This window comes from Spermophilus citellus (assembly GCF_964194105.1).
Source record: "Spermophilus citellus genome assembly, chromosome: 15".
NCBI lineage: Eukaryota > Metazoa > Chordata > Mammalia > Rodentia > Sciuridae > Spermophilus > Spermophilus citellus.
In genome coordinates, this window is record NC_138195.1 from 46848848 (window position 1) to 46869120 (window position 20273).

Below are 20273 nucleotides of genomic sequence, written 5' to 3' on the forward strand. Positions count from 1 at the left end.
AGTCCTGAATTAAATCAGCACCTTCCTCCTTGTTTCCCAACCTCAGCATGGTGCAGGCAAAATGACAGAGGTATATGCATCATACCTTTAGTGTGTACTTGTAAGCCTGCTCTGCTTCTAGTTGCCGTCCAGCCTGAAAAAAGTTCAGCAGCTGGTGATGATGACATGTCATACACATGGTGAGAAAAATACATTTCTCCAAATATTTCTACCTAATGAGAGGATTATACCTTCCTAGTTAAGAAACTGAATTCAAAGGGGAAGCAGGAAAATAAAAGGTGGTAAGTAAAGGCCAATATTTTTTAAAATCTCTCCTTTAGCCCAGGAAATTTTTAGAAACAATTTGGCCTCTCATTTTTTTTTTCTGAAAGCTCATGAGTCATTTGTTCCTCCTAGAATTTATGCCATTTTGTTAGTAATTGCAACATTTTACAGTGCTTATTATGTGATTTCCATTGTTTTCCTCATGATGTTTTAAGTGCTTTATATATATTCACTTTTAATCCTTATAACCTTGAGATAATTACTATTATTACTATTATTGGTACCAGAGATTGAAATCAGGGGCTCTTAACCACTGAGCCACATCCCCAGCCCATTAAAAAAAAAAAAAAATGTTATTTTAGATGAACACAATACCATTATTTATTTTTATGTGATGCTGAGGATTGAACCCAGTGCCTCACACATGCTAGGCAAACACTCTACCGCTGAGATACAATCCCAGTCCCCCAACCCTTTTTATATTTTATTTTGAGACAAAGTCTTGCTAAGCTGTTTAGAACCTTGCTAAGTTGCTGAGGCTGGCTTTGAACTCGTGATCCTCCTGCCTCAGCCTCCCAAGCCACTGGGGATTATGGGCATGTGCCATCTCACTCCCAGATAATTACTACTATTTATCATTCCATGTTAACAGAAAGAAACTTAAGGCACAGAGATTATAAATAACTTGCCAGGGTTTTTAAACTAGTAAGTGGAAGATCTGGGTTTTAAAAAAATGAAGTCTGGCTCCAGAGTCCAAGTTTTTACCTACTATACTTTATCCCATCTCCATGTATTATAAAAAGTAAATATTAGGATTCCTTCCATGCAGCTCTGGATATGAGGTGAGAAAACTAACTACTCTGCCCAGTTGATATATTCCTTGCATGAAGCTCTCCTCCAAGAGTTAAATGAGATGATATACATTCCCTATTACACTTCACAAGTTTGAATATAAGAAGTTAGAATATTCTATGTAAAAAACCACAGAATATTTGCACTGCAAGGGAACTTTGGATGTTTAATCCAATCTCCTGATCATGTGGAATTTTTACTAGTTCACAAAATTTGGATGCCCCAAACCCTCACTTCCTACAACATCTACCCTCTGAAATATTACCTCCTGAAGTTCCAGTATACCTGCTCTTTCTACCACTACTACCTCTGACTCCCTCCTGATGAAGGGAGGCAGAGGCCCAAATGATGTGAGCATCCAGAATAGTCAAAGCAGTTTTTTTTTTTTTAACATTTACTTTTAGTTGTAGTTGGACACAATACCTTTATTTTATTTTATTATGTGGTGCTGAGGATTGAACCCAGGGCCTCACATGCTAGGCGAGCGCTCTACCTCTAAGCCACAATCCCATTTGAAAAATACTTTTATTATTCTGAACATCATGACAGTAATGTTAAATAGAGCTTCCATGAAATAAAGATATACAGGGGGCTAGGGATGTGGCTCAAGCAGTAGCGCGCTCGCCTGGCATGCGTGCGGCCCGGGTTCGATCCTCAGCACCACATACCAACAAAGATGTGTCCGCCGAGAACTAAAAAATAAATATTAAAAATTCTCGGGGCTGGAGATGTGGCTCAAGTGGTAGCGCGCTCGCCTGTCATGCGTGCGGCCCGGGTTCGATCCTCAGCACCACATACCAACAAAGATGTTGTGTCCGCCGAGAACTAAAAAATAAATATTAAAAATTCTCTCTCTCTTTCTCTCTCCTCTCTCACTCTCTCTTTAAAAAAAATTCTCTCTTTCTCTCTCTCCTCTCTCTTTAAAAAAGAAAGAAAGATATACATTTTTATGTGTGGAGAGTGGTGATAGTGACTGGGAGACTAGTGATTGAGGTTGGGCTCCCTGATGACTTCATGCCTATGGCATACTTGTTGACTGGGAAAGTTTCTGTGTAAAGGCATATGGAGATGTCCTCCATGCTAAAGTCTTATCAGCTTTGACCTTATTCTCAGGCACAGCAGCTCCTGGGAATGAAGGAACTTCCTTGCTAAGGAAACAACAATGTTTTACCAGTTCCATGCTCCTGAATCTGCCCTCGAATTGGTAACTTTAAACAGTGGACTTTCTTCAGAGCTGCACAAAGCTCCTAACATTGCACATTGCAACTGTAGAATGTAACTGAGGAAATAGCTGTATTCTGTTGCCAATTCTGTTAACTTCATGAATACAAAGAATAATGCTTGGGGATGGGGTTGTGGCTTAGTGGAGGCCCTGGGTTCATCCTCAGCACTACATGTAAATAAATAAAATAAAGGTATTGTGTCCAACTACAACTAAAATAATATTTTTTAAAAAATAATGCTTGCATAGCTTTTCATCTGATTTAGAGACATATATGATAAAGATTGCTGGTGTAATTCTTGAGACCTGATTCTCCATCAGAGAGCAGCTGCTCCATCTGACTCCAGCTGCTTTATCGTCAAGATCTGCTTGTGTTTCCTCTTTATTTCTTCCCATCTCTCATTGCCCCTTGCTGGAACATGCTAGTTTGGCTGCACTGGTCATGGGATTTATCATGTATTTTTCTTAAGAAACTTATTTAGATATGGCATTGTGTTGAGAGCCACAGACAAGTCAAGATGGCGCCTGGCACTTTGCCAAGAGGAGTGGTTTGAGAAGTAACTGCCAGCGAGCCATTAAGATGATAGAGATTCCTTAATGACTGACTGCTGTGTCTAGATTATGTCAATTAAATTAAGCTGTGTGTAATCATTAAGATGATGATTCCTTATTGGTTGACTGCTGTATCTAGTTTATGTTAATTAAGTTAAGCTGTGTGTAATTAGTTGGGTATATATACTTCTCTGTCCTGTAATAAAGCGGCTCCTGCTGTATCAACCTTCACAAGTTCCTTGTCACACACACCCTCCCCCTTAGTTTGCCCAGCCAGACTGCGGCAGCATTGCCAGATTACAGGTAGGAATGTGAGTAAATAATGTTGCAGTGCACTTAAAAGTTTATATTGTGGTACTGATTTACATCCACTAGCAATTATGAGAATCCTCATTAATGTTGGTAATACCATACTTTAATTTTTGCCTCGAGAATTGTGAATTTGTAAAGAAAAAAGAGAATTGTGAATTTGTCACATTATTTTGAATTGTATTTTCATGCTTTCTAGTGATCTACTTTAGCAAGCTGCATATTCCTATCCTGTGCCTATTTTTTAAACCAGTTTGTTGATAGGGTTTTTTTTTTCCTTATTATAGGAGCTATTTATATAACTTGGATACTAATTTTATGTCACTGGGTTTTCTGTTTTGATATGTGTGAGTTTCCAACCTTAAAGTAGTTCATTTACTGGTGTTTTATTTTTAGTTTGTGCTTTTAGAGCCCTAAGAAAACTTCCATAAGCCAAGATCATAGGGATCTTCTCTGTATTTGTTCTAGGTATTCAACAGGTTTTGCTTTTAAGATTTGGGTCTTTAAACCAGCTGGAATTGTGTGTGTGTGTGTGTGTGTATGTGTGTGTGTAGGGGGGTGTGAGATAAGAAACTAATTTCTTTTTCAAATGGGTAGGATCCAATTTCCCCACCACTATTTATTAAATATCTACTTGCTCCTCATTTTCAGAGACTAAATTGTGTTTTTAAAATGGCTTACATTAAAGCACACTTTATATACCACGGAATTCACTACTTTCAAGGTCTAGTAAGTTGTTCAACCATCACCATGATCCAGTTTTATTGTTTTTGTTGTTGTTGTTTTTTAATATTTATTTTTTAGGTGTAGATGGACACAACACAATGCCTTTATTTTTATGTGGTGCTGAGGATCAAACCCGGGTCCCGCCTGTGCTAGGTGAGCGCTCTACCACTGAGCCACAACCCCAGCCCAGGTTTTTTTTTTTTTTTTTAACAATACCTTTTATTTTATTGATTAGTTTTGATGTGATGCTGAGGACCAAACCCAGGGCCTTGCACGCTAGGCAAGTGCTCTACTGCTGAGCCACAACCTCAGCCATGATCGAGTTTTAAAAACCTGTTACCCTGAAAAGTTCTTCATGTATTTGTTGTGGTGGTGCACACCTATGATCCCAGCAGATCTGGAGATTGCTGCAGGAGGATCACAAGTTCAAAGCCAAGGCCCTAAGGATTTAGTGAGACCCTGCCTCAAAAAACAAAAAACCAAAAAGGGCTGGGGATGTGGCTCTGTGGTTCAATGCTCCTGAGTTCAATCCCTGGTACCAAAAAATAAAATAAAAATAAATAAAAGTTTTTTCATGCCTATTTTATAGTCCTCATTCTCACCCCACCCTTGCCTCCAGACAACCATTAATCTATTTTTACTGTTTATATAGTTTTTCTAATTTCAAATAAATGGAATCATAACAGATGTAGTCTTTTTACCTTTCTTTTTTCATTTACATTAATGTTTTTGAGGCTCATCCACATTGCTAATATGTATCAAAATTTCATTGTAATTATGGAGTAGTACTATATTGTGTAAATATTCTCATTTTGTTTACTCATTCACTGATGGAGTAAACAAATGTTTCCCATTTTGAGCCACTAGGAAATACTGTGATAAAAATTTACATACACATTACATTTTTATTTTGTTCATTTCTCTTATAATATTCCCTCTTTCGTGTCATTGGTCATTGAAAAACTGAGGGTGGGACTGGAATTGTAGCTCAGTGGCAGAGCACTTGCCTAGTACATGTGAGGCATTGGGTTCGATCCAAATAAAAATAAATAAAGGTTAAAAAAAAAAACTGAGGGTGGCTCTCATTATTCCCAATTTGATCTTAGACTAATGTGCAAGTTATTTAAGTCTCACTATAGGAGAGTTATTTTTTTAATAGGTAAAGTACCTATCAAGAACTCCTGTAATACCTTCTTCAACCTTGTCCTTGAATCAAGGACAAGCACCCTCAGCCACAGGTTGAGAGGAAGAAATGATTCAGACTCAGAGAGCATCTCCTTCACGGATCCTTAATCTGGTTTGTGTTCTAACAGAACAATGGTCACATTTTTAGAATTCCCTTAACTAGAAAATCACATTTGAATATATGAGTTTTATATACATTGCAAGTAGAGGATTCTCAGGATGGCCTTTCCATTGTCATCGGTAATAATGACCAAATCTAGATCTCATTAAACTACAACTATTATGCATTAATAGCCATCTTCTATCTCTCACTTACTTTGCCCCTAACCTCTGCTCCCTAAAAGGCATTGCATAAGAATAATAAGAATACTCACTTTCAGGCAGACCAGAGCCAGGTATGCCCATACTTCAGCATTGTAGTTGTTTAACACATTAGCTTCAGAGAGAGCATCTTCAGCCTCCATGAGCTCTTCCAGCTTGACAGCAAAGAGACACATGAATTGTAAGGTAAAGTAGTCTCCACTTAAACAGCTGGAGTCAGCTTAGATAAAACCACTATGTCCAAGTAATGTATGTCCATGATCACTACCAGTGGTTATCAGTGTTTTATATTTTTAGCATCCAAATTAGTCAAACAAAATATTAGGTGGTGGTACAATATATGAACCAAATTAAAAGAGAAACTGCTCTGACTAAAAAGTGAGATAGGAGATTCTGGAGCCCTGCCTGAGACTCTCAACTTCCTCTTCCTCCTTCCCTCTATAGCAGTCCCACAGGTCTTCTGTAAACCATGAAGCTTTTAAGTCCTTGGATTGGAAAGTCATGAATACTCACTATCATGTGTGTGTCATTCAGTGTTTTTCCCATCTACAGTGGACTGTCAGATACCTTTTTAGGTTTTTTTCTTTGAAGTTTGCTTTTATTTTTTGAGGTTAGAGTCTATTAAAATACTACTGTTGAGAAGGCTTCTTTTCTCCTAAAATGTTATTTAAAGCCTGATCCTGAGTAATCAATGTAGTATTCAGGATCTCTAGGATACCCCCCCCCCCCCGAGATAAAATAAAATCATAAAAATCACATAAAATCATGACTGCTTCCTTAAACTATGAGTTTTCTTTGTAATACTTTCAAAAGGTCTAAGGAAAGAATAAGCCTGTCTTCACCTCCCCAATACAGTAACTCAATATACTTTTGCTTTAAAAGAAGAATGAGGGCTGGGATTGTGGCTCAGCGGTGGAGTGCTCGCCTAGCACGTGTGAGGCACTGGGTTCTATCCTCGGCACCACATACAAATAAATAAATAAAATAAAGGTATTATCTAACTACAACTAAAAATATATATATTAAAAAATAAGGTCTGGGGATGTGGCTCAAGCGGTAGCGCGCTGGCCTGGCATGCGTGCGGCCCGGGTTCGATCCTCAGCACCACATACCAACAAAGATGTTCTGTCTGCCGATAACTAAAAAAAAAATAATACTGAAAAAATTCTCCCTCTCTCTCTCTCTCTCTCTCTCTCTCTCTCTCTCTCTCTCTCTCTCTCTCTCCTCTCTTTCTCTCTAAAAAAAAAATAATAATTTTAAAAAATAAGAATGAGTTTCTCTGCCCAAGACAAAATGGATGGGCCTTTCAGTCATGCCCATACTTTGGCCCGCACTTTAAATGTCTCTGAGACACTGATTTCATTATTTACTCAGCTTACATGTGCTGAGGATTTACTCATGTGCCAAGCTGTATGCTAGATGCCTACATCAAAAAATAAACATAAATTTTGCCCTCAAAGACCTTACTGACATATGTAAAAAAAAAAGCATAATGAAAAATCAAACATATTTCAATTACAGAGTAAATATTTCTGTAATAAAAGCATACATATAATCCAGTGAAAAGACAAAGGAAAACAGGATTAGTTGTACTCTAAGATTAAAGGATAGCCTCAGAGAAGAAACATTACTAAAATGAATCTTGAAGGATAAGCAGGATTTATTAGTTGTTCAAGGTGAAGAAAGGCATTCCAGATAAAAAGAATAAGGCATGGAGTCATGAGAGAGTACAGCATGCTCAAGAAACTCTAAGTATGCTGTGTAGTTGGGAAAAATAGAGATGGAGTTGGTAGAAGGAATGAGGGAGGGAGATGGGAAGGAAGGAAGGAAGGAAGAGGGGGAAGTAAAGGAAGCAACAAGATGAGAGAGATGGGAAGCAAACAGAACATATATATTGTTCAAAGAAATTTTAATGTTATTCTGAAACAAGAAGTAGCCATTAAAGTAGGAAAAGTAACATGGCATTTGCATATTTTAAAGTTCATTTTGATAACAATGAGTTGAAGAAGGACAGGAGACCACATTAGCAGGTAAAGAGGGGATGAGATATAAATTACAGTAATAAAAATAGAAACATCAAGAGTCAATAGACTCAACATTTAGGAGACAAAATCAATAGGATATTTAATGCCTAATTAAAATTAGTGGGGGGCTGGGGATGTGGCTCAAGTGGTAGCACGCTCGCCTGGCATGTGTGTGGCCCGGGTTCGATCCTCGGCACCACATACAAAGATGTTGTGTCTGCCAAGAACTGAAAAATAAATATTAAAAAAATTCTCTCTTTAAAAATAAATAAATAAATAAATAGAAATAAAATTAGTGGGAATATAATATGATACATCTTTGGTTTCTGGATTGGTTGATTTGGTTCATGACCATTCCATTCACTAAGATAGAGAACACATGAGAAGCTCAAGGCTTAAGGGAATGTGAGAATGCTCCTGGGTCACAAATGGTTAACCCATCTCTTAAGACTCTAAATATTTTGTACATGTTCAGTTTGAGGTATCTGGTGAACCATTAAATGGAGCTGTTTGATACAAGGACCAGACAGAACTTGAAAAGTGTTAAAAACTAAAGGTTAAGAATTCATTAGGGCACAAGTGGTAGTTAAGACAATGGGGGTAGGGGCTGGGATTGTGGTTCAGTGGCAGAGCGCTTGCCTGACGTGTGTGAGGCACTGGGTTTGATTCTCAGCACACAAATAAATAAATGAATAAAATAAAAGTCTATCAACTAAAAAAATATTTAAAAAAAAAAGACCATGGGGATAGATGATACTTCTTAGGGAAAACATGTGACATAGAGAAGGACTCACCATAGAGCCCAGAAACTACGGTGGGGAAAATATGAGGATTCAGAAAAAAGAGCCAAGAAAGAAACATCAGAGATGAAGGTACAGATTTGGCAGGACGTGAATGCATTGTTGTAAAAGCTATGGGAAGAGACTACTTCAGGAAGGACATGGTCAACAGAGTTAAGTGCCACAGAGATTTTCACCTAGGTGACAACTTCATCTAAATGTTGCATTTGGCAATTAGAGTGTCAGGGGACTTTTTTGTTAGAGAATTTCATCCAAGTGGAAAGAGGTATATGCTTGATGGCAATGAAGTGAGCATTAAATGGGACAGAGAAATGAACAATTTCTTCAGAAATATATATAATATTATTTCAGACTTATTAGTAATAAAACTGCAAATAAGATACCTCTCAGATTGAGGTAATAGTTAAATGGACTCTCACACTTCTACCAGAGAGTATAAATCAGTATAAAGCCTTTCTAGAAGGCGAGACTTTAAAAATATACAGTCTTTTAGAAATATATCCTGAGGAAATAATCACAGTTAATTTAAGTACAAAAATGTTTACTTCAGCTTCATGTATAAAAGTATAACTGTATAAAATAACATGACTAATAATAACTGGTCAAATAAATTATAGAATATCCAGATATAGGAATAGTATGAATAAAATATTGATGGAGGGATTAATTGGACATCTTAGTGATAGTTTTTTTGTTTCTGTTTCTTTCTCAGGGGTATTGGGGATTGAACCAGGGTATTCTACCACTGAACTGTGTATCCTAGCCCCCATTTTCTTTTTTTAGTTTTAAAATTTTGAGACAGGGTTTCACAAGTTGCCTAGACTGGCTTTGAACTTGCAATCCCCCTGCCTCAGCCTGCGGAGTAGCTGAGATTTACAGGAATGCACTACTGCGCCTGGCTGTTTCTATCTTAATAAAAATACTTTTTATAATACTCAAAACAAACAGAATCAAGACTATACTGAACAGTTTGTGTGGTTGATCTCTTTTATTTTTTAGAATGCTCCCAGTTTTCTAACAGACACAGATGGTTTATATCCTTTCTGGGAAGGCAGAGCAGGAGGCACATGGCTTATGTATATGAACATAACAAATAACCCAATCAACAAATGGGCCAAGGACCTGAACAGACACTTCTCAGAGGAGGACATACAATCAATTAACAAGTACATGAAAAAATGCTCACCATCTCTAGCAGTCAGAGAAATGCAAATCAAAACCACCCTAAGATACCATCTCACTCCAGTAAGATTGGCAGCCACTATGAAGTCCAACAACAACAAGTGCTGGCGAGGATACGGAGAAATGGGTACACTTGTTCATTGTTGGTGGGACTGCAAAATGGTGCAGCCAATTTGGAAAGCAGTATGGAGATTTCTTGGAAAGCTGGGAATGGAACCACCATTTGACCCAGCTATTCCCCTTCTCGGTCTATTCCCTAAAGACCTAACAAGAGCATGCTACAGGGACACTGCTACATCGATGTTCATAGCAGCACAATTCACGATAGCAAGATTGTGGAACCAACCTAGAAGCCCTTCAATAGATGAATGGATTAAAAAAACGTGGCATTTATACACAATGGAGTATTACTCTGCAATAAGAAATGACAAAATCATAGAATTTGGAGGGAAATGGATGGCATTAGAGCAGATTATGCTAAGCGAAGCTAGCCAATCCTTAAAAAACAAATGCCAAATGTCTTCTTTGATATAAGGGGAGTAACCAAGGACAGGGTAGAGACGAAGAGCTTGAGAAGAAGATTAACATTAAACAGGCATGATAGGCGGGAGGGAAAGGGGGAGAGAAGGGAAATTGCATGGAATTGGAAGGTGAGCCTCAGGGTTATACACAATTACATATAAGAGGAAAGGAGGAGTAGCAGAAAAATTATATAAGTGGAAGAAACGATTTATAGTAGAGGGGGTGGAGACAGAGAAGGGGAGGGGAGGGGAGGGGAGGGGGGATAGTGGAGAATGGGATAGACAGCAGAATACATCATTCACTAGAAAGGCAATTTGTAAATCAATGGAAATATAACTGATGTGACACAGCAATCTGTATACGGGGTAAAAATGGGAGTTCATAACCCACTTGAATCAATCTGTGAAATATGGTATATTAAGAACTATGTAATGTTTTGAACAACCAACAATAAAATAAAATTTAAAAAAAAATTTTTTTTAGAGAATTTTAATATTTATTTTTCTTAGTTTTCGGCGGACACAACATCTTTGTTTGTATGTGGTGCTGAGGATCGAACCCAGGCCGCACGCATGCCAGGCGAGCATGCTACCGCTTGAGCCACATCCCCAGCCCAGTAGTATGCTCTTTTAAGGTCTTCAGGGAATAGTCCAAGAAGGGCAACAGCTGGGTCAAATGGTGGTTCCATTCCCGGCTTTCCCAGGAATCTCCAAACTGCTTTCCAAATTGGCCGCACCAATTTGCAGTCCCACCAGCAATGTACAAGAGTACCCTTTTCCCCACATCCTCGCCAGCACTTGTTGTTGTTTGACTTCATAGTGGCTGCCAATCTTACTGGAGTGAGATGGTATCTTAGGGTGGTTTTGATTTGCATTTCTCTGACTGCTAGAGATGGTGAGCATTTTTTCATGTACTTATTGATTGATTGTATGTCCTCCTCTGAGAAGTGTCTGTTCAGGTCCTTGGCCCATTTGTTGATTGGGTTATTTGTTATCTTATTGTCTAATTTTTTTTGAGTTCTTTGTATACTCTGGATATTAGGGCTCTATCTGAAGTGTGAGGAGTAAAAATTTGTTCCCAGGATGTAGGCCCTCTATTCACCTCTCTTATTGTTTCTCTTGCTGAGAAAAAACTTTTTAGTTTAAGTAAGTCCCATTTGTTGATTCTTGTTATTAACTCTTGAGCTATGGGTGTCCTATTAAGGAATTTGGAGCCCGACCCCACAATATGTAGATCGGAGCCAACTTTTTCTTCTATCAGATGCAGAGTCTCTGATTTGATATCAAGGTCCTTGATCCATTTTGAGTTAACTTTTGTGCATGGCGAGAGGAGGGGATTCAGTTTCATTTTGTTACATATGGATTTCTAGTTTTCCCAACACCATTTGTTGAAGATGCTATCCTTCCTCCATTGCATGTTTTTAGCCCCTTTATCAAATATAAGATAGTTGTAACTTTGTGGATTAGTCTCTGTGTCCTGTATTCTGTACCATTGGTTCACCCGCCTGTTTTGGTACCAGTACCATGCTGTTTTTGTCACTATTGCTCTGTAATATAGTTTGAAATCTGGTATCGCTATACCGCCTGATTCACACTTCCTGCTTAGAATTGCTTTTGCTATTCTGGGTCTTTTATTTTTCCATATGAATTTCATGATTGCTTTATCTATTTCTACAAGAAATGCCGTTGGGATTTTGATTGGCATTGCATTAAACCTGTAGAGAACTTTTGGTAATATCGCCATTTTGATGATGTTAGTTCTGCCTATCCATGAACAGGGTATATTTTTCCATCTTCTAAGATCTTTTTCTACTTCTCTCTTTAGGGTTCTGTAGTTTTCATTGTATAAATCTTTCACCTCTTTTTTTAGGTTGATTCCCAAGTATTTTTTTTTTGAGGATATTGTGAATGGAGTGTTTTTCCTCATTTCCGTTTCAGAAGTTTTGTTGCTGATATACAGAAATGCCTTTGATTTATGCGTGTTGATTTTATATCCTGCCACTTTGCTGAATTCATTTATTAGTTCTAGTAGTTTTTTTGTAGACCCTTTTGGGTCTTCTAGGTATAGAATCATGTCATCCGCAAATAGTGATAATTTAAGTTCTTCTTTTCCTATTTTTATGCCTTTAATTTCTTTCGTCTAATTGCTCTGGCCAGTGTTTCGAGAACTAATTGAATAGAAGTGGTGATAGAGGGCATCCCTGTCTTGTTCCAGATTTTAGAGGGAATGCCTTCAATTTTTCTCCATTCACAATGATGCTAGCCTGAGGCTTAGCATAGATAGCTTTTACAATGTTGAGGTAAGTTCCTGTTATCCCTAGTTTTTCTAATGTCTTGAACATAAAGGGATGCTATACTTTGTTGAATGCTTTTTCTGCGTCTATCGAGATGATCATATGGTTCTTATCTTTGAGTCTATTGATGTGGTGAATAACATCTATTGATTTCCATATATTGAACCATCCTTGCATCCCAGGGATGAATCCCACTTGATCATGGTGCACAATTTTTTTGATGTGCCTTTGTATCCGATTCGCCAGAATTTTATTGAGGATTTTTGCATCTAGGTTCATCAGAGATATTGGTCTGTAGTTTTCTTTCTTTGAGGTGTCTTTATCTGGTTTCGGAATCAGGGTGATGTTGGCCTCATAGAATGAATTTGGAAGAGCTCCCTCTTTTTCTATTTCCTGAAATAACTTGAAAAGTATTGGTATTAATTCTTCTTTAAAGGTTTTGTAAAACTCCGCTGTATACCCATCCGGTCCTCGGCTTTTCTTGGTTGGTAGTTTTTTGATTGCTTCTTCTATTTCATCCATTGATATTGGTCTGTTCAAATTGTGTGTTTCCTCCTGACTCAGTCTGGGCAAATCATATGACTTAAGAAATTTATCGATGTCTTCACTATCTTCTATTTTATTGGAATATAGGTTTTCAAAATAATTTCTAATTGTCTTATGTATTTCTGTAGCATCTGTTGTGATATTGCCTTTTTCATCCCGTATGTTAGTAATTTGAGTTCTCTCTCTTCTTCTCTTCGATAGCATGGCTAAGGGTCTGTCAATCATATTTATTTTTTCAAAGAACCAACTTTTAGTTTTGTTAATTTTTCAATAGTTTCTTTTGTTTCAATTTCGTTGATTTCTGCTCTGATTTTTATTATTTCTTGCCTTCTGCTACATTTGCTGTTGTTTTGCTCTTCCTTTTCTGGGGCTTAGAGATGAAGTGTGAGCTCATATATTTGTTGGTTTTTCCTTTTTTAGAGGAATGACCTCCAGGCGATGAATTTCCCTCTTAAAACTGCTTTCATTGTGTCCCATAGATTCCGATATGTTGTGTCTGTATTTTCATTTATCTCTAAGAATTTTTTTATTTCCTCCTTTATGTCTTCTGTAACCCATTGATCATTCAGTAACATATTGTTCATTTTCCATGTGATGTAGGAATTTTCCTTCCTTCTTTTATCATTGATTTCCAGTTTCATTCCATTATGATCAGATAAAATGCATGGTATTATCTCCACCCCTTTATATTTACTGGGGGTTGCCCTATGGCATAATATATGGTCTATTTTTGAGAAGGATCCATGTGCTGCTGAGTAAAAAGTATATCCACTTGATCATGGTTGATATATTCTATATATGTCAGTTAAGTCTAGCTTATTGTGATATTGAGTTCTATAGTTTCTTTATTCAACTTTTGTTTGGAGGATCTGTCCAATGGTGAGAGAGGTGTGTTGAAGTCACCCATAATTATTGTGTTGTGGTCTATTTGATTCTTGAACTTGAGGAGAATTTGTTTTATGAACATTGCAGCACCATTATTTGGTGCATAAATATTGATAATTGTTATGTCTTTTGGTGAATGGTTCCTTTTAACAGTATAATGTCCTTCCTTATCCCTTTTGATTAACTTAGTCTTGAAGTCGATTTTATTCGATATGAGGATAGTCACCCCTGCTTGCTTACAAGGACCGTGTGCGTGGTATATTTTTTCCCAACCTTTCTCCTTCAGCCTGTGTATGTCTTTTCCAATCAGATGTGTCTCCTGGAGGCAGCATATTGTTGGATTTGTTTTTTTAATCCATGTTACCAGCCTATGTCGCTTTATTGGAGAGTTTAGAGTTACTATTGATATATGGTTTGTACTTCCTGCTGTGTTTGATTATTTATCTTTTTTTTTTCTAATTTAGTTTGTTTCTCCATGATTAGCTTTCCCCCCATCCTCTGTCTTTACCGAGGCACTACCCACTGATGGTTTTGGTTATTGTTTTTCATTTCTTCCTCGTGTAGTGTTTTGGTCAAAATGCTTTGCAATGCTGGTTTTCTGGCTGCAAATTCTTTTAACTTTTGTTTATCATGAAAGATTTTTATTTTGTTGTCGTACCTGAAGCTTAATTTTGCTGGATACAGAATTCTTGGTTGGCATCCATTGTCTTTCAGTGTTTGAAATACGTTGTTCCAGGATCTTCTTGCTTTCAGCGTCTGTGATGAAAAATCCATTGTTAACCTTATTGGTTTACCCCTGAATGTAATCTGCCTCCTTTCTCTTATAGCTTTTAATATTTTCTCTTTGTTTTGTATATTGGATATCTTCATAACAGTGTGTCTTGGCGTTGGTCTACTGTGATTTTGTGTGCTCGGTGTCCTGTATGCATCTACAATTTGTATATTCGTTTCCTTTTTTATTTATGGAAAGTTTTCTGTAATTATTTCATTCAGCAGGTTACTCATTCCCTTGGTTTGAATCTCTGTGCCTTCCTCTATCCCGATGACTCTTAAATTTGGTTTTTTTGTTATCCCATATCTCTTGGATGTTTTCCTCATGATTTTAAACCAGCCTTTCTGAGTTGGCTAGACTCTTTTAAAGATGATATATTTTGTCTTCATTATCTGACGTTCTGGCTTCTTCTTGCTCCACTCTTTCAGTGATACTCTCATTTGAGTTTTTAATTTGGTTTATAGTTTCTTTCATTTCTAGAATTATTGTTTGATTTTTTTTATAATCTCTATCTCCTGATAAAGATGCTTAACTTCTTCTTTTATCTGTTTATGTAATTAATTTTCAATGTATTCTTTCACTGTTTTAATTTGCTGTCTCGTATCCTCTGTAAGGTTCCATTCCATCTGTCTAATGTATTCCTTGAGTTCCTTATATGACCATTTTTCTGATGGCTCTAGGTCCTCCTGAATATTTAGACTGTCCTGCATTGTTTGTACACCTTTTCTTCCTTGCTTTTTCATGCTGCTCATGTTACTTCTTGTTCTGTTTGACTGCTGAGTTACTGTTTACTCCTATAAATTTATTTGATGCTTGGGAGAAAAGGTATTAGAAGGGAAGGGAAGAAGTCACTAAAGACAATGAGAGTAAGCAGATAGAATTCAAGGAAGGGGGGATAAGAGAATTGAAAAGAAATGAAAAGACAAATAATAATAAAAAATGAAAATTTAAATTTAAAAAAATAAAATAATAAAAAAATTTTTAAAAAAATATTTACAAAACAACAAAAAAATGAAAATGAAAAAAAACCCAAATTAAAAAAAAATTAATTAATGCAGTCTTAGAGTTTGATTAACTTCTCTTCCAGTAGGTGGAGCTGTGCTCACTGGGCCAAGCTTCTCCTCTCAATAGGCGGGAACCAATCACTGTGCAGCAGCTCTTCCTCCCAGACTGGACGGGTCTCCAATCCTGAGTGCCTAGGGCCTCCTCTTGTGTCTAGTCACTTCCCCTCTTTTCCTCTAGCCAGGCCCCTCTCACTGGTGACGCTCACCACAATATTGGCTACACGCCAGGTCTGCTGCTCCTCGGAGCTCTGTTTTCATGAACGCCTGGGCACACTCTCCCTGTTTGCCATTCCCTCGGACCCCAAGTTTGTAGAGCTTGGGGCTGAGAACCCCCAGCGAATTTGCTTGCCCTCCGGTAGCCACGCCCCCGGTAGCTGGTGCAAGGGACCTCAGTTGTCAGCACTGGTGGGAGCGGTAGCCGGGAGTTCCGCACTGCGAGTCCCGCTACTCCTGATTCCCTTGGTCTGGCTATCGCACTCACGGGAGAGCTGGGAGGGGGGAGGGGCCCTTAAGGTTTCCCCGCTGTGTGGAGAGGGAAGGCTAGGGGATTGCACACCTGTTGCCACTGGTTTCAATGAATTTATCTCCTCCTCCGCGTTTTGGTGATGTCAGTTCTCTGTCATGGTGGTATCCCATGCAAATGGTGACAGTTCGTTCCCTTTGCCAGGTGACCAATGCAACGGGTGGGTCCTGACTGTCTCTCCCAAGCCCCGTTTCAATCCTGTGGCCACTGCCTATGAAGGCTCGGTTGGCATTTACTTCCATAGGATCAGAAGGGCCGACCAGTTGTTTTGGCGCGATCGTTAGTGCTGAGTCATAGTGGTTTGGCTGCGAGAAGCAGGCGAAGGACAGCTTGAATGCAGCCGATCCTGGCTCGGTGTGTGTTCTGAGAGGCCCGGACTCTTCTCCCCAGATCCACATCAGCTCTGCATTGCCTAGTGATCCTGAGCAAACAGCATTTAGACAGTTTACGACTCCCTATGCCCGCGCAGCTGAAGAGGTCAGATTTGATCTCTCCGTGCCCGCTGCCATGTTGGATCTAATGCCCTGGCTTATGAGATAAAAAATACAGGGTCATCCTACTTACATACTATACCACAGAACATCATGCAGGCATTCGAACTCATGTTTTAGATTATTTGGTGATGTGAAAAGATAGTAATGTTATATTTAGTAGAAAAAAGATTATAAGGATAAATATATATATTATATATAACTATAATACATATACATATTGCATAAAGATTACAAGGCAATATATAATTATATATTATGTAAATAATATATAATTAATATAATATACATTATATAATAATTATATTAACATATAATGTTATATATTTATATTATATTTATATATTCTATATAATACTTATACTGCACATATAATATATAGTAATATATGTATATCTCAAATATATATATTGCCTTGCAATCTTTATATATATTAGGCATTAAAATTGTTTTCAAAGTTGGGTGCAGCAGTGCCTACCAATAATCTCAGGTATACAGAAACTGAGGCAATAGCATTAATATTATTATTTCTTTTTTTTTAGAATTTTAATATTTATTTTTTTTTAGTTTTCGGCAGACACAACATCTTTGTTTGTATGTGGTGCTAAGGATCGAACCCAGGCCTCATGCATGCCAGGTGAGTGCGCTACCACTTGAGCCACATCCCCAGCCCCTCGATAGCATTATTTGAGCCCAGAAGTTTGGGGCTAGATCCTTCTTAAAAAAAAAAAAAGGCTTTCAACTATATATGTAAAAAAGAGTGAAGGAAAATGCATACAAATGGTAACAGTGGTTTTTCTCTGTTGGGATTTTTGGGATTATGCAAACTTTTTTCTTTATATTTTGTATCTTCTAAATTTTCCATAATGAACATAATACCAATAAGGAAGAGGAAACAGGGAATAGAGATAATTCTTTTTTAAGGATAACAATCAAGTGGTGGTAGTATAAAAAAGGAAACATATGGGGAAGATAAAAGTTAAGAAAAAAAATAGTAGAAATGGGATTAAGAATACATGTGAAGAAATTAAACAAAAATTATAAGATATATGCCTCTTTTAAAGACTGGATGACAGGATGGAAGGGCGAGCAGTGAATTTTTAGGAGAGGTAGAGCAGAATCTTTTACTGGGAATTGTAATAACTCCTATAGTAAACAGGTCACAATGCTTAGTAAGTATCAATTTTTTTTATTTTTATTTTTTTGGTACCAGCGATTGAACTCAGGGGCATTTGACCATGAGCCACATCCCCAGCCCTATTTTTGTATTTTCTTTAGAGACAGGGTCCCATTCAGTCTCACTGAGGCTTAGTGCCTCACCATTGCTGAGGCTGGCTTTGAACTCAGCATCCTCCTGTCTTAGCTTCTGGAGCTGCTGGGATTATAAGTGTGTACCACCATGCCTAGCTATCAATTGATTTTTTAATTGAGTAGATTCTTCATTTCCCACATCATCTTTTTCTCACAGATAATATCACTAAAGAGTACCTAAACCAAATCATGTGAAAAATTTTATATAGCTTCCTGATTCAGATTCTTGTAGAATTTTTAAGGATATTTTCTTTTTCTAGATTAGATTGATCTTCAGTTCATGAACAGCTTTTTAAAGGGGCTTCTCATTACAGCAGACTGCCATGATTGCTACCCTGCCATCATCACAAACCCCAGTGTGACAGAAGACCAAGGAATCAAGGTCATCAGTGTGCATGGGCTTGATCTCAAGACCTCATTCTCTTACCCGATAACAGGCGATTCCCACTCCTAGCCAGGTTAGACATGAAGGTGACCTCTTACAGGCTTGCAGGTAGGTTTTCTTTGCCTTTTCGTACTATAGAAAGAAAATACTACTAAGCTACAGTTCTGGAAGCTTCACACTCTATACTTCTAGGATAATCATGGTGAGACAGGGACCACCTCATGGAAAAATAGGATACTCTTAAGATTAAGGAGTAAAATTTCTGGGGACGAGAAGGCAAACTAGCTTTTGGTTTTATGGCAGTAACAGATGTACCAAAATTTAGGAGTTAAAAATTGGGCCACCCTTTACCTTTGGATATAAAAGCCTCATTATCATAATACTGGTTATAAGATATAAATATTTGAACTATATCAGGTCCCAGACCATGGCTTAAGTTACATGATTACTATCCTTCCGCTATACCTCTTTCTCTTCCAGATAGATGAGCCCCAGTCGCAGGAATATGAAGTGCATCTCAGAAGCATCCAATACAAAACTAATGGTTCGCTCGTAGCATGCCTTGGCCTCAGCATGATCTCCTCTCAGAAAATAGAGATGACCTTTCATGCCCCAGACATTAGGGTTCTGAGAAAGTAAACAACAAGTAGTAAAATGGGATGAGGTGATATTTAAAAGTACATTAGTGACCTATGTTTAACATTCTGTGAGCATTTCACAGCACTGGAAGGTATTTTTCTAGGTCTGTTGTCTCATTTATTTCTTGTATTCTTCAAAACCATTTTGTCTTTGGGGTAAATATTAAGAAAAACATTCAAGCATAACCAAGCAGAAAGCAGGTCTAAAAAACTTGAAATAGGTAAACACTATCTGTGAAAGAGCTCTTTCTCCTTTTCTCTTCCCTCAGCAAAACTCATGATTACTTAAGAAAACAAATGGACTAGTATATATAGCCAATGGCCCCACCCCTGGTCACCAAAAATCTACCTCTAACATGTAACCACTATTTTTTTAATATTTATTTTTTAGTTGTAGTTGGACACAATACCTTTATTTTATTTATTTATTTTTATGTGGTGCTGAGGATCAAACCCAGGGCCTCACATGTGCTAGGCGAGCGCTTACCACTGAGCAACAACCCCAGCCCATAACCACTATTTTTTGAGACTAGGTCTCACTGTGTTACCCGAAATGGCCTGGAACTCCTGGTCTTAATTCATCTTCCTGCCTCAGGTTTCCAAGTGCTGGGACCACAGGTGTACTTGGCAATGCCCAGCAGGCATCATTAACTTTAATAAGGCCTGCTCACTCCTTCCCCCACCCCAGAGCTTCTTGCAAAAGTCATTACCAGGTAGTCCAGCCGGACTGCATGTTGAAGGCATTCCTCTGCCTTGGTAAAGTCCTTCTTCAGAAGGTGTGTCTGGGCCAGCACCAAGTAATACTCACAGCTGGGGCCTCCTTGAGGGCATAACAGCTCATGTGCGAGCACTCTGTGCACATACTACAATGAAATCAGACCATAAGGAACATGTACATGGCTGCACTGCATTAGTCCCATAGCTTTCACATTTGAAGGATTCTGTCTCTGATAATAACCAATAATGAACATCTTATAGAATGAAATGATTATCCTCAACTTCAAAGGGTTGCAGGTAGGTTTTCTTTGCCTTTTCATACTATCTAAAGAAAGTACCAGTAAGCCACATTTCTAGAAGCTTCACACACTGTACTTCTAGGATAATCATGGTGAGACATGGAGTGAATTACAAACATTCAGTATATTTCATGTTCCATTATCAACTACTCACTTGGTCACCAAATGGAGATATTTCCAAGAGAATAACCTGCAATATCATACAATTCTGATCTTGCTAGTCATGATACGAGGTAAGTTTTAGAATGTATTTATTATGCAGCAGACAAAGGCATTGCCTCAACCATCCCATTTACACATGAAGTAACAGAAAGCTGTCACCATAAGGAAACGCATGGTGAGGCAAATCTTGCCTCTCTATGATTCTAGACTCTAGACCTGAAAACAAAT

The 20273-nt window shown here is 37.9% G+C and overlaps 1 protein-coding gene across 1 annotated transcript in view; it reads right to left on the bottom strand.

The window, feature by feature from the left end:
* CFAP70 (cilia and flagella associated protein 70) overlaps positions 1-20273 on the bottom strand; it is a 96779-nt gene that overhangs the window by 926 nt on the left and 75580 nt on the right. The window contains exons 23-27 of the mRNA XM_081267827.1: positions 19578-19730; positions 18695-18856; positions 18272-18361; positions 5485-5586; positions 86-133 (exon numbers count right to left, since the gene is read on the bottom strand). Coding sequence (XP_081123953.1) covers positions 86-133; positions 5485-5586; positions 18272-18361; positions 18695-18856; positions 19578-19730 — 555 coding nt within the window. The remainder of the gene's footprint in view (positions 1-85; positions 134-5484; positions 5587-18271; positions 18362-18694; positions 18857-19577; positions 19731-20273) is intronic.